This window comes from Sitophilus oryzae, unplaced genomic scaffold (genome assembly GCF_002938485.1).
Source record: "Sitophilus oryzae breed Bouriz unplaced genomic scaffold, Soryzae_2.0 scaffold_1375_pilon_pilon, whole genome shotgun sequence".
In the NCBI taxonomy this organism is placed as follows: Eukaryota; Metazoa; Arthropoda; class Insecta; order Coleoptera; family Curculionidae; genus Sitophilus; species Sitophilus oryzae.
Window position 1 is genome coordinate 206,731 of NW_022146032.1, and position 15,158 is coordinate 221,888.

At 32.1% G+C, this 15,158-nt stretch overlaps 1 protein-coding gene across 1 annotated transcript; it reads right to left on the bottom strand.

The window, feature by feature from the left end:
* Positions 1 to 301: 301 nt before the first annotated feature.
* LOC115875351 (cytochrome P450 18a1) lies at positions 302 to 3,839 on the bottom strand. The gene is made up of 5 exons (XM_030890778.1): positions 3,379 to 3,839; positions 2,360 to 2,748; positions 1,988 to 2,150; positions 1,606 to 1,870; positions 302 to 1,244 (listed from the first exon to the last, which is right to left on the bottom strand). Exons 1-5 carry the CDS (start codon positions 3,740 to 3,742, stop codon positions 839 to 841), a joined length of 1,587 nt encoding a protein of 528 aa, XP_030746638.1. The 5' UTR covers positions 3,743 to 3,839; the 3' UTR covers positions 302 to 838.
* Positions 3,840 to 15,158: the final 11,319 nt, after the last annotated feature.

A 15,158-nucleotide genomic window follows, 5' to 3' on the forward strand; every position in this document is an offset into this window, starting at 1 on the left:
GAAATGCAACTTTTGCTCTCAATTTAACAAACAGGATTGAAGTTAAAATCCCAAATAGGAAACCCGATATAGAGCTTTGTAGGAACACTAGATCACCATGTATAGTTGCTAAAAAAGTATTTTCTTTCTGATGTATATTATATTGCTCAAGCTAACAATAATAATATTATATTATGATGTTCACCTTGGTATCGATATTAAAAATATATGAAAATTAATCAATTTTAGGATTAAAAATAAAACAAATACGAATATAATAAATTAATTTATTTTAACTTATATTTTATTAAAACTCATTAAAATAACAAAAATTTAAATAAAGTCTTGCTCTCTAAAAAATGGAATTGTTTTAAGCACAATTGCGAACATTAACAAATATATGAAGATGAATACGGGTGAAATGATTTGTGTGGAGAATAATAGTGATTTCTATAAGAAACCAACCCATCCTTATTACTTTACAATAAATAAAGTCTACAACTAAAAATATGGTTTAAATTCGGTAACAAAGTAGCACTCACAACCCCACTCAATTTTTATATATGAATAAAAACAAAATATACATAATATTCTAATAACGATCAAGTCAAAATGGTAAAACCTATGGCTTGTATGGAATTGTAAACAAGGTAAAAATATGATGAACATGCCTGACTAGCAATTGTACTAAGATATATCTAATACTAAGGGCGGTGAAAATGAACACACTTTAAACGCACAGCCGACCTGCATCGGAGATCGTTTCGAAAATAAAAAGTTTATGTTTGATTCTGATTTAAGTACTGTGCCTCGCTTAGGAACCACTCTATGACCGTGCTCTTGAACGCCGTTCAAGAAGTTAGTGACTTCCAGCTGGCCGTAAGTTTGCGTCATCACTGTCCCATCCTATCGTTCTGGGCTTCAAACATACTTTGTATGGAGTAGGGCTGATGGTGACACCCACGATACCCTTTAGGCTGGGCAAGGTATCACCTTCGGGTACACACACGTCGAACGAGTGGAGCAACGATGACAGGAACAGAAAGATTTCCATCCTGGCCAGTACTTCTCCCAGGCACATTCTTCTACCTACTCCGAAAGGCAAGAAGAATTCGGGTCGGTGTACTTTTCCTTCTCCGTTGATGAATCTGGATGGATCAAATTTCTCTGGCTCTTTCCAGAGAGTGGGATCCATGTGGACGGCGTGCAATAGCGGCACCACCTGCGCGTGGCGCGGTAATAGGAACCCGTTTAATTTGATATCCCTGAAACAAGTAAATATGGAGTTAAATACGGTGATGGTTACATAAACGCTCTTTTGGCAGGTCAAAACCCTTGCTGTTGCGTACATTAAACTGGTATATACAATATTAACGAGTCTTTTTGCGTATTGTTACGAAATTTGTTTAAGAAATCGTCTGACAGAGTGCCGCAGTGTAGGTTCATCGACCGAAAAATATATATAAATGAATTTTAGGCTTACAAGGACTTTCACTTTTTTCGCAGGTGTGAATTTAAATTATTTATTACAGCTATAACCACTTATAAAAAATAATGGTCTCTATTCCAACCGAATTTAAATCATCAAAAAAAACATACGGAATTTTTAAAATCAAAACTACTAACCTAATAGGTGCATGAGTAGTTCCCATTGGTACTATGCTTGAAATTCTGAGCACCTCCAAGATAGTGGATTCGGTAACCGGTAAATAAGCTAGATCTTCTAACTTTGGTAACCTGTGGCGACCAACAACTTGGTCCAATTCTTCTTGGACGGCTTTCATATGCTCGGGATTGTGTAGCATAAAGAGAACAGCCCATTGCAAGGAACTTTTGATCGTTTCCATACCAGCAGAAAATAGATCTCCCATTATTTGTTGCATTTGACGATCTGTATTTTAAAAAGAAAAATATTTTATATTATTTGCAATTTTTGACAAGTAGGTAACATTTTTTTGAATAAAATGAGTAACTTTTTATAAAATTTGACTGTCGATTTGTTCCTTACCGTGATTTTTTCCTTCAAAAAGGTGATCCCCTACACCGTCTTCGTTGGCTTTTTGGATTTCATACAGGTAAGTATCTAAAAGATCGCGAAGATGGCTTGGGTCGAATGTCCTTCTGTGTTCGTCAATTGTTTCTTGAAAAAATTGAGCCATTTCCTCTCGATTCTGAAAACAACATATTCGAATAAGTAAAGTAGAAAAAAATATATTTTCAGTTTCTGATATATTTGAATAATAACGAAAAAAGATGGAATTTATATAACAATTTCAGCGATTTAAGGTCAAGGCTAACTGCATTTGATGATTAACATAATTTCCAACAAACGATAAAATTACAGCGCCAAAAGCGAAAGTGAATTATTTTTCAAGCTCACCTTCGTGATTTTCTGACGAGTATAGCTGTGTCCAGGCCAATATCTCAAAATCGGAATAAAAAATACATATTCCAAGGAGCCGAACAGTCTAAATCCTTCTTCGATGAGTTCCATAAATCTGATGAACCTCGCATCATTATGGGAGAATTTCACCGACATGAGGACGTCGCAAATCACGTTCGAGATCGAAACGGCCAGCACGGGGTTCAAATCGATGGCTTGACCTTTTTTTGCTTTCAGAATGGTGAGAAAATCGTCCACTTCGCTCACGATCCTGCGCTCCATTTGGGCTTTTCGCGAGCCCAGGTACGACATGCCGAAATGACGAAGACCATCGTGAAGAAATCTTCGTTGGTCTTTCCAGAGTTTACCTTGGGTATTGATTACACCTACAAATAATAAGTACTTTATTTAGTATGTATGTTTTACTTCAAATAGATTAGTTGGTCAATTATTGATCACTTTTAAAAAGTAAGTACTTTTTACTGTTATTTTGTTTTAATTCAAGTAGATTAGTATGAAAAAAAGTTCTGTACTAGTGAAGATACAAAAGCATAATGGCTAACAGTGATTGAATGTTTTGGTATTTAGTATTCTTTGGAAAGATTTTTTTTCAAGTAGATTAGTATGACACAAAAAGAGGTGTTTTTTGTGAGTATATTCTTTAAAAAGTTTGGTGCTAACGAGGCTGTAATGAATCTTTTTAGCATAAATAAACAAAGCGTTTTAACTGAGTAAATAATATAACGTACTACTTTTAAAGTATTCTCAAGTGATACTTTATTGTATTTAATTTTTTAATGGAAGAAAAAATCAAGCCCAACTGAAATCCGCAAAGCTGTGGTCGTATACGCATTATTTTTTATCTCGCAGTTGAGAAACGAAAACTGGGTTAGTACTGATAGCGTTATCAAATTTATAGCTGATCACTTTTACTCAACGTACAATACGAGATGTCCATCGAAGGCCGTCAAAGTGTGTCAATCGTATGCATTTATTTATATAATCTAAGGACTTACCGTAACCTTCCAAGATGTTGGTGAACTCTGTGTTCGGCCTGCCGGTGAATTCCTCTTTGCGGAAAGCATCTCTGATCATCTTGTAATCACTCAGAACCACGATCAACTGCGACCCGAGCCTAGTGGAGATCAGCGAGCCGTATTTGTGCGTTAAGTCTCTGTAGAACAGATGCAGGTCCCCCTTAATTTTGAGCAGGGATCCGAGCACCGGCAGTCCCCACGGTCCCGGAGGCAGACTCCTGCTCTCCAGCCACGATTGCAGGGATCGTACCAGGAGCAGGACCGCGATGAACACTATGAGAATTTTTCTGGTGGCGCCTTCGTTCAACGCGTTCCACAGCATCGAGGCACTGTACACGAACATGTTTGGTTAAGTGATTTTTTGCGGGTGCACTGCGCGCGATTTTTTCAACAGTGTTCGAGTGTGCACGAGATATATCTATTGATGTGATATTTGTAGTAATTCTGCTTTTATACATCAATCTACTACTGAGGCGAATGCGCAGGTGGGGGAGAGACCGCGTTGTGTCGGTTAGGAGGAGCGAACCCCGCACCAATCAACGGTCGTACCGGTAATTCTACCAATGCTCGTAGTGGTACCCGATTCATTCATTCAATCCGCGCTGTTAGGGGGACCTGAGAGTATCGTCGCATTTCGTGTGTTTGTGTGCCTCTTTCGACGGGGACTCGCCAGTATCAAGATCAAGGTCAAAGCCGTACTATGAGAGCCTTGGACGAGTTTTCCGGTGCCTGGTGTTTTGCTTTTCATTTCGTTTTCCCGCGGTGACCTTCGGGCTAGCCGAGCCGACGTTTTGTGTTTGTTTCTTCAAAGTGTTTTGTGTTGATTTACTACTTATAAGGTGTGTATTTCATTTTTATCTCTATTCCAAATTCTTTTATTCGTTTTTTTTATTTTTAGTTAAACTGTTTCTTATGTTTTAATATTTATTTTCTACATTTTTGCCTCATATTTCCAACTGAAAAATACACATTCAAAATTTGATGTATTTTAACGCTCAAATTAATGATGGAATGGGGATAATTTTTGAAATCACTTTATATTTTGTATTACTTATTTTTTTGTATTCAACATTTAAATAAATGAAGAAATAAAATATTTTCGTTTAAAAATAATGATAATTTGTTTTATTTATTAGATCTGTATTTTTAGTATTTAAAGTTAAGGTACCATATCGAGATAAAAATTAAATAAATATTCTTTTGCAATGTATATATTTCAATTTTATTGATTTTAAACTATAGGTACTAGATTTAAATAACTATACAGGGCGAGTCTTAAATAAGTGCAAATATTTTCAGGGGTGGTAAATCTAGATAAAAGAAACATATTTTCTCTTCAGCGTTTTTCAAACGAACGGGATATTTTACTTTGAAAATTTCAAGGAAAATTAATTTTTTGCTTAAATTTTGAGAACCACTGGATTTTTTCTGGTCTTTCTTGCTTGTAAATTTAAAGTACTATCTATGTTACCATATTATGAATATATTATATTTTTTAACTAAACATTTTAAAAAATTCTAAATTTTGAATTTTTTTTGTCATCGAAAAAACCTCATAGACGTGTTTCGGGGCTCGAAATATACCTACTACCCATAAAAATATTGGCACTTATTTAAGATTCACCCTGTATATACACTAGTTTAATATTTCTTAGTTACAATAACAGTCTCATAATTTTTAATATTTATTTCCTGTGATGTCCCCAATCTAAAAGTCTAACAATAAAATTGTCTTAACTTTTTTCATTGCATTTAATGATGGAATAGAGATAAATTTTGAAATCGCTTCTTTCATTTACTAATACTTTTAATTTAATTAATTTTTATCTATAAAATATTAATACAAATTAAGAAATAAAATATTTTTATATAATGAAAATTTGTTTTATTTATTAGCTCTTAGCTCTGTAAATTAGTTGTATCTCTAAAATAATATGATTATGATTACCATTAAGAGACAAATATTTACAAAACACTAAATACGTTAACACGTTAATTCACAATATCTTTAAATAAAATTTTGTGTGTTTTGTGAAATCTGAATACCTACTCATTTGCTTGTTACGAAGTAAGCTGGTCGTACTAGGAAATGACATTATTATTTCCTATATCTAAAGATCATTAAACTTAAATCATAACAAAATTATCATTGGAGCACGATCTATATACATATATTTATGGTTTTATCGCAAAAAAATACTAATCTAATTAATTTGTCGATTAAATTAATTTTACTGTTATCAAAATTATTAAGTAACTTTATTTTTAATGGTGATGTAACATAGTAGATGCAGAAATATAGTTAGAAACTTTTTAAAGAAATTATTAAAAACTTAAGAACATCAGAACTTTATTATAAAAAAAACATATATTAAATATTGATGTCATTGAGTTTTGTTTCATTTATGTCAATATTACAGTAATGAGATTTAATCTACTTTTATTATAACGCTTTTATAATAATTCATTTTTTATATTTTTTACAAAACCAGTTAAGGTAAAGGTAAAATTATTATCCTCCACTTATTAGGATATCAAATTTTCTGCCACGAGCAAAATATGTCATAGTTATTACAAAGTACCGTATATAAAAAAAACGGTGTCAAAGATGGCTGGGAAACGCCAATCGGTGATCACCTTTACATAAGATTCGGCTTTTTAGGCCTTTTTCAAGAGTTTCTTAAAATTCATCGTAAGTCGACTGACTAATGAAATAAGTTATGCTGCTACAGGAAACAACTTTTATCTTACAATTCTTCTAAGTTCAGGCAAAGAAAGTTATAGTTAGACTTATCCTTGGAAAATTTGATAGTCTTGAACTTTGTTTCCAAATATTCTGAATTTTTTTGATTTTTTTGTGATTTAGGTTCGGGAAAACTCTTATTAAGTTTTCATTTGGTTTTTCATTATCTTTATTTGGTTTTTAAGCCAACAAACTAACTAACTAATCTTCAAACTAACATTATAGCCTTCAACACTACACTAATGAAGGCTATAACGTTAGCCGAAACGTTTGTTTTTCCTTTAAAAACCAAATAAAGATAATGAAAACTTAATCAGAGTTTTCCCGAACCTAAATCCCAAGAAATTAAAAAAAAATCAGAATAGTTAGACTTATCTTTGGCACAGCATAACATAACCATTTGAAGATATGTACCGAGTAATCGCAAATTTCTCTTCTCGAAAAAATAAAAAAAAATTCTGAAAAATCGAACACATCTCGAATGACATCTAGATCTACTCTGTACGAAGTGAGACAAGTTTCTTATTCTCCGTTTTCCTCCTATTTTCTTATATAGGGCTATACAGGGTAACTCTTAAATAAGTGCAAATATTTTTTGATGTATATTTCGACTCGGAATTTATTTTTGAAAATTTGGAATTTTTTGAAAAAATAATATTTTTTTTTAATTTTAATTTAAAAAACATATCTTGATAATATGGCAAAATAATTAATAGATTAAATTTATAAGAAAGAAAACTGAGGAAAAATTAGTAGGTCTCAAAACATAAGAAATTTTTTTTTATTTTTTTAATTTCCAAAAATAACTTGGTTATTTTGGACTAATTTGAAAAACGGTAAAGAGCAAATATGTATGTTTCGTTTATCGGGATCCACCAGGCATGAAAATATTTGCACTTATTTAAAACTCATCTTGTATATTCAAGAATTTCCTGAGATAGTAGGTAGGTACATGTTCAATAATTAATTTGGCCAGAAAATTTCACGTATTATGCGCCATTTAACAAATTCGTTTCGAGTAAATCAAGAGCAAATATTGTACCAATTTTCAATAAATATCCTTGACTCTCAGTTTAGATACGTTTAGATCCGGCTGGCTAGCTGGTCGACTTAAATATTATCTGGACAAAAAAGTCTTATAAAGCATTGCGTGTATTCATCCATCCATAGCCACCTTAGAATTTGTTATCAAATATCGTTTATTTTATTTATCTCTATAGGGTGAGTTTTGAATAAGCGCAAACATATTTTTAGGAGTGGTATATTTCAACTCCGGGACGGTGAAGTTTTTTTGTAATAAAAGATGTTCAAAATCATGCATTCTCTTTTACATTTTTCTGTATATTTTAGAAAACTTTTTAGAACTGTCTGTTCATCGCAAATTTTTCCATGGTATAATTTTTTAATCCTAAAAAGCCTTAATCTCTGATATTACGGATTTAGTTTATGGTTACGGCACTAAAAGCGATGCAAATGCAGCAAAAATCCGGTGGCTCTCAGAGTTTTTTAAAAATGTCAATTTTTTTTAATATTCAAACTTCAATTACTCGGTTATTTTGGACTTTGTTGAAGGCAAAGAAAAATATGTTTCTGTTATCCATATCTAGTCAAGAAAATATTTGTACTTACTTTAGACTAACCTTGTATAGGCAACTACTAAAGAAAATGTCTCAAACCTTTATATTTTTGAATATGCACGTTATATTGTTTGTTGTATGTACATTATAGATGTACATACATATTATTTTAAAACAAACAAGTTTTGAATGCAGTTGGAGATAGAACCTTTAGTGTTACAACATCAACACTACTTACACCTAAACACTAGTAAACACCAAAACACTACTTTTAAAACCGGACGCACGTTTCACTATCCAATGTTAGAGCATCGTCAATTGGTGGTTAAAACTGAAAACAGTTGTGTATTGTGGCGAACTAATGTTTTTTTTTTGCTTCTTTTGCTATCTAGTTATTGTCAATATTTGACAGCGCTGGAGATTCTTTGCCTTTTCGAACATTATTTAGCGATGACAGAGAGAAACCCCTAGGATTTTCGTAATTTAGACCTATTTCTAAAACCTTTTTCATTGCTATTGGCCAAAATAAAAGTACTTGAACAGTCTGTAACTGTACATAAATTAATAGAAATTTTGAAGTCGGCCATGACCGATCTGGTATAATTTTTAGATGACGCCATTACAGTAATAATAATTATTTATTGATTTAATTTTATTTATGTAAAATATATGTTTATTCTCTAATAAATATTTGTTATTCTTGTTGATAACAGCTATGAAATATGTGCCAAAACATAGCTCTACTCTTTGTATGTACTATATTAATTATTAAACACATCCGGTATGTGCTATAAATAAGTACTGACATTTTGAGTAATTAATTTGACATTTAACGTAAGTCATGAGCAAATGCGAGACCAAGACAAAGACTTCCTTGGTCTTGGTCTTGTTAATGCAATTAATAATTAGTTTTGGTCTTGGTCTTGCAGGGCCCAGTCTTGGCCTTCCATGTCAAACGCTGGTCTTGGTCTTGATATACATTTATATAGTTAATTACAAATTAAGAGTGACATATAATATGTCATTCTATTCAGAGTGTCATTTTCAATCGAATAAAGTAAAAAAATACCGAGGGTTAAAAAATTTTTTTTTAGTAATTTCCGACGAAACAGGAAGTGACTATATACTATATACGTAATCAATCTAATTTATGCCATCTAGCTACTAACATACCAAATCTCGTTTTTTTTTCTGTGAAAATAAAAAAGTTATAGGTATGAGTCACTTTTCATCTATCTATAACAACTAACCTTAGGCTGGGTAGTATTATGCCATAGATATCTCGAACTTGTGTGATTCCATTATTGCTTTTAATTACATTTTTGTTTCCTCAAAAGAACCCCCAATAGTATAGGCTCCAATATGTTTGACTGCTCCACACTGCTCAATACGCCTAAAACACCTAGAAATAATAAAAAAAAATATTACGAAATTTGGCATCAACACAACGGTTTATTTCTTTATTTCACTGTATAATAATTATTTTCTCACAATCGCGATTCAGCTTAAAGAATTAAATAGGCGGAAAAATAAATCTTCATCAAGTACTCAAGTACTCAGTCACCTTAACAGCCTTGTTTTTAATATGCGTTTCTTGTTTATTCGCATTTAATTTAAAACAATTGTATCTATTTTTTTTCTCATTATCCTCTATTGAGATTTCCCGTTTCGATAAAAAATTAAACGTTCGCTAATTGTCAGTTTTTCCAAGCGAAATATGTAAGCTGCCAGTCGAGAGGTTATTGCTCTTTCCATTAGTAGAATATAAACCTACTACACTTAACAACTATAGTGGAATAGTCTGTAGGCATCTTAACAGTTTTTTTTTAATTTCCACTGACATCATTTTTTGTCATTCGGGTGCTAGAATGTCAAAATTTAATGTTAAGACGAATAATTTCATGGTTGAATAATTCCGTCTAATACCGGGTGTCCCAGAAATAAGTGCAAGTATTTTAAGGGGTGGTAGATCTAGATAAAAGTCCAAAATAAAAACGATTTTTTGCTAAAATTTTGATTGGGTTGTGAACCACTGGATCTTTTCTGGATTTTCTTTCTTGTATATTTAATCTAATACCTATGTTGCCATATTATCAAGAAATTATGTTTTTTTACCTAAAAACCATATAGGCGTGTTTCTGGGGTTGAACTATACTACCAGTTAAAATACTTGCACTTATTTCTGGGACATCCTGTATAAAATTTCATTGTTTGGATGTCATCTGACGACGATGGTTCTCTGACACGTTGGACATATTTTACTTTTAAGGGGAAATTAAAGGCACTTGAAAAAATGTTAAGTATCCTCTTTATATTTTGTGAACAGTACTAAGATTTGTACTGCATCGTTATAAATGATATCAGAATTGGGTTATCTTTTTTTAATAGAAAACTTTGAACATTTTATTATGTACTACACACTTTCGTTCTGGTATTACTAAGTGCTTAAAAAATTTTATTCCAAATATCATTTAAATAAAAACATACGGTGAATTAGCCAGTGGTCGAACAGTTTACAAAAAGTTGATTTTAAATTATTGATTAAATTTTCTTTATTCATGGCATGGAACAGTGGCGGATACAGAGGGGGGTCCATGGGGCCCGCCCCCCCCTAAAATCTGTAAATTGTGTAAAATATTAGGCATTTGTGATAAAAACGGCGCCCTAAAAATAGTATTCTACATTGCTTTTTATTTTGGCCCCCCCCCCCTAAAATAAATTCCTGTATCCGCCTCTGGCATGGAATTGAAATTTTATGAAATAGATAGTGTGGTTATTGGACTTCGCGTTAAATACAACAGTTTTTTTCATAAACCTACCAATGATTTTAATTATTGTCAGTTTTGTCAGTAGTCGGACAGTGCTTGCTAGTGTCCGGCCGGGTAGTTACCAGAAGTCGGACTCTTTGTTATTGGCTGATTCTGCACAGTCCCGTATTTAATATATGTGTAATTTTAAAGCAAATTTAATCTTGAACATTATATACCGTTTTTTGTTGTATGTTATTGTATGAAAAATCATCTTTAAACGATACCAACGCAGTTCGTAAAACCATGCTTCCATTAGTAAACAGCGTTTTCAATTTTTCTTCTTCTAGATACAATTTTTTATTGGAAATCCGCAAACAGCTAAGTTTTCAATCCAGGTAACCATTTTTTTCAGTTTCTCTGGTTAAAACGAGTTCTGGTTCCATTCGTTTGCAAACGTTGCTTATTTGTCTTTAATACAGTTATGTACTGACTGCATGTTTTACGCGATTTTCCCTCTTCTCAGACAGTTTGGACTGTTTTTTCTAATATTATATTGATGAAAACTACTTTTTACTTTAGGCTTCATGCTTGAAAATAACCAAAATATCACAAAAACTCAGTCTAAACTCTGCAATATGACGGCGAAAAGGGGCTACTGTCCGGCCTCTCAAATATATTAAATTTAGCTTGACCAGTGGTCGGACAACTTTTATTTTCTTTGAGCTGCGTTTGTGTTGAGTTTTTGCTGTCCGACCACTAAACATTACCAAAAACTCATGTTTCATTATATTTCAAACGATAAAGACAGTAAATATTACATATCAATTATCAAGAAATTTGAAATAAAAGTTTAGACCATTCTACGTACACGTAAAGTTATAAGTACTTCATAAATTAGATACAAAATTTTTAATTTATCTGACAAACAAAAATTAGGAAGCACAAGCATGAGGTCATTCCCGAATTTTTAACGGTTTCAGGGTGACAATTTAGGGAAAGAAAATGTTATAGAACCAAATGGCAGAATTGGGTTTTTAATTATCTGAAGCAATATTAAGCCATATTTTTAACTTATTTCCCAATAAATAGTATGTTTTGTCCGACTACTGGCATATTCACCCTACTACTTTAGTATGGAAATTTGTTTAAATCGCCCTGTATATCTATGAAAAAATACATTTTTAAATGCCGACTAATATTATATTTTTAAATCAAAAAATATAATTACATTGCATGCTTCTCTAAATAATCATAAACATATTTTCTTAAAAAAACAGTAAGTACTTTTCTGTGTCCTCTCTTTATCTGAATAATGCTACTCCAGTTTCTCCCTCGAATGATAAGGAGTACTTCTACACATCCTACACTGCTACTTGCACACATTAAAATCGCAACAAGACCCGAAACATTTAAGCGCCTTATAAACAATCAATTAAATAGCTTTTAAACAATTTCGTCAGGTCATCGAACCTTGCAAGTATACCAATTAAATACCCTATCTTATATCAAGTAAGATATACCTATATCAGAAAGATACCTGCTGTTAAACGTATAGTGTACAGGTTGTCGCATTTTGGTTGAATCATACGGTTTCTCCGTTAATAGTGCAGATATTAATAATATGCCCCATATTTTCGTCAAACGGATGATGCTGTAGGCAACATTTTCATAGCCCTCTTCGCTTCTGAGCTACAGACCTTTTTGAAAATTAAGCAATTAGAGACACCCCCTTCTCTCTATTATTGTGAAAGAAATAGAGAAGGTGGAAACTGTTTATTGTAGAAATTTTTACGTAGAATATAAAGACTCCGTCACGTCTGTTATTCTACAAAAAATTAATTTTTGTAAATATGAACTAAAGTTAAGTTATCTTAAATAGAACACCCTGTAAATTTATAAATCATATGATCCGGCTTGCCCCATGAGCTTCTCAAAAATATATATCTCTCTACAGGGTGTCATTGAAATGGTGTAAAAAATACACTTTTTTGTTTTTAAAAAAATTTGGTTTACTCAGTGCCGATTAACACTGAAGAGTAACTACGGCAACGCAGTATTGACTGTTCCAATCAAATTCGGACAACACCAAGGATATTCCACAGGGTACGCAGATCGTGGAGAAGAAGATCAGATGTCTGCATTCAAATGAATGGTGGTCACTTTGAACATTTACTATGAATGAATTAAGGAATGCGTTATTTTAATAAGGAATTTTGGTAATTGGATTATTCCGTTTTTTAAAGCAATAAGATGTTTTAAAAATTATTAAATTTTGATTTTTCAATTAATTATTTGATAACTACTTGGTTACTTTTGAACCGCCATAACTTTCATAAGTTTATGTTGATTAACCAGTTAGCAACCCATCAGAGCAAACTCTTTGCCTTCAATTTTCTCGAAAACCATCGCTCTGGACGATGTGCAACAAGAGTACCTTTTTTTATAGAAAAAAGTATGTAGTTTTCAAAAAATGAACCCACGTTGCAAAAAAAATAACCTCAAAAAAGTTATTCACGAAACAACCCCCACCCTTGCAAAAACTACCCTTTCCGCTTTTCCAAATAATTTTTAAGTATCACCATTTGATTTAGGGTCAAAATTTATGACAGAGGATTTTTTTTTCGAAATTTTATCTCGTTTTTAATAAGCCTACAATTTCAAAACAACCGTTTTTTAAATTCACCCTTTCAGTGCCTCCAATAATATGCATTTTCCGCCCTATACTTATAGGAAGTTTTTTTTACTATTTTTTGGAGTACTATCACCCCCCTATTTTTTTACACCATTTCAATGACACCCTGTATATTTATTTTCACCATTGAGTGCACTATTTAAAAGTTTTCATCATTTTTATTAGTAGGCCGTGATTTTTTAATAATAAAAGAAACAAAAAAATAATGTTTAAAAGTATACTGATATCTGTCTTTTGTTTTATTTTGAGAGCCCTTAATAAATTCTTTATATTCTCAGGTTTGGTCTTCTTCTAGGTATATTAATTCTTCGTGGGTACCATGCTGTAATTTTTGTGGTCCATCTGTCAGCTATATAGATGTTTGATATTACAATTCATAAAATTTAACAGATAATTTAACTATGTAATAAAAAAATAGTATACCCATTTAAAATAAAAAAGTTGATGTCAACTGTCAACTTCCGGTATTTTTGGAAGTGCGGCCATATTGAAACTATTTTTAATCGATAGATCTCGTTGTAAAACATCGATGTGCAAAATCTCTGATCTAAATATAGTAGTTCTCTAGAAACTTCTGATGCAGAGTTAGCCTGGCATACCCTGTATACCGGGTATAATGTCATTTACCCAAATTAAATATACCAGGTATTTACCATATACATATAACTTTATATACTCAGCCTAATCTCTAAAAAGTGAAGCCCAAACAGTGAAAGAGAAATATGGAATTCTGCATAAGTCTATTTCACCCGGATAGTCACTTAATTGCACATGCCTTACCTGAAGAAGTTTTCATTGGTCCGTGTTTTTAAAGGGAAGTGGTAGACTGACATTTCACCTAACCTTCAATTTATTTATATTTTTATTATTTATAATACATTATCATGGAGTTGGAAAAATATCAAAAAATAGTTGGAAACAATAAACTAAACAAAATCACTCTTTTACGCGCACAAATAAAAAGTAATCCAAACAGAACTAAAACAACAATCAATCGGAGTTTGGCGCAATCGCAGTTCAATCGATATCCGGGTGAAATAGTCTTATGCAGCATTAAATATGGAGCTGAGTTATGTTGTCTTTTTCTTACGGCACGGAAACAGCACACGGGGTTAAATAGGGAACACTGAGTATATATAGTTATATGTATATGGTTTTACTAATTGGTATATACCGAGTGCAAGACCTTGGGTATTTACCCATATTTCAATATACCGGGTGTTCGTCCATCTCTGTTCAAGGCTTATACAGTGCGCATCATCGAACTGAACATAGAATACCAAAAGGTAAAATTTCAACCTCCCCCCCTCCCTCCCCTTTTATTATTCTATGATAACAGTTGGGAACGAGTGATTTAAACAAGTAATTGTTTGGTGAAAGCTTAATTCAAATAAAATATTTTAAGTTCAATAAAATCTAGGGGAAGTAATAAAAAATTATCTACCAATTTTCCATGAATTTTTCCTATATCAAACTAAAATATAACTTTTTTTAAACAAAAAATAAGTTATAATTGTTGATTTATTTGTTAAAAACCAAAACGTATTTTCGTAACTCTACTAGAAAACTGTCGTCGCAGTGCGTAACAAAAATAAACACTGTGGCAACGTCGATTGCTAAGTCCAGTTTGTTTTCAGGTTATATGTTGACTTATCTCATTTTTTTTGCTTTTCACCTATAATAGATATTTCATGGTCGATTAATATTTAATATTTTTACTTACGATATGTCTAACTAGAAAAAAAGTGTCATTAGCTAATTCAACAGTTAGGACGTTGACAGTAGTATTGTCCCCAAATCTGCCGAAAGACCGAAATATTTGGCAATCTAAAAATATTGTTATCTCAACTTAACGGTTTGGTAGTTGGTTTAAAACATACAGAGTGTAATACAAAATCCAGTTTTTAATATACACTTTCTTATAGATTTATGCAGGGTGGCCCATTAGTGCGAGGAAGTCCAATATCGTCGTTGTTGACAAAGATATAAATAAAGTT

What these genes read in the sequence shown, in the direction of transcription:
- LOC115875351 (XM_030890778.1), bottom strand. Translation starts at nt 3,742, where the DNA reads ATGTTCGTGTACAGTGCCTCGATGCTGTGGAACGCGTTGAACGAAGGC. An exon ending in CAACATCTTGGAAGGTTACG is followed by an intron (nt 2,749 to 3,378) that starts GTAAGTCCTTAG and finishes TATTATTTGTAG; the next exon opens with GTGTAATCAATACCCAAGGT. An exon ending in CTCGTCAGAAAATCACGAAG is followed by an intron (nt 2,151 to 2,359) that starts GTGAGCTTGAAA and finishes TGTTGTTTTCAG; the next exon opens with AATCGAGAGGAAATGGCTCA.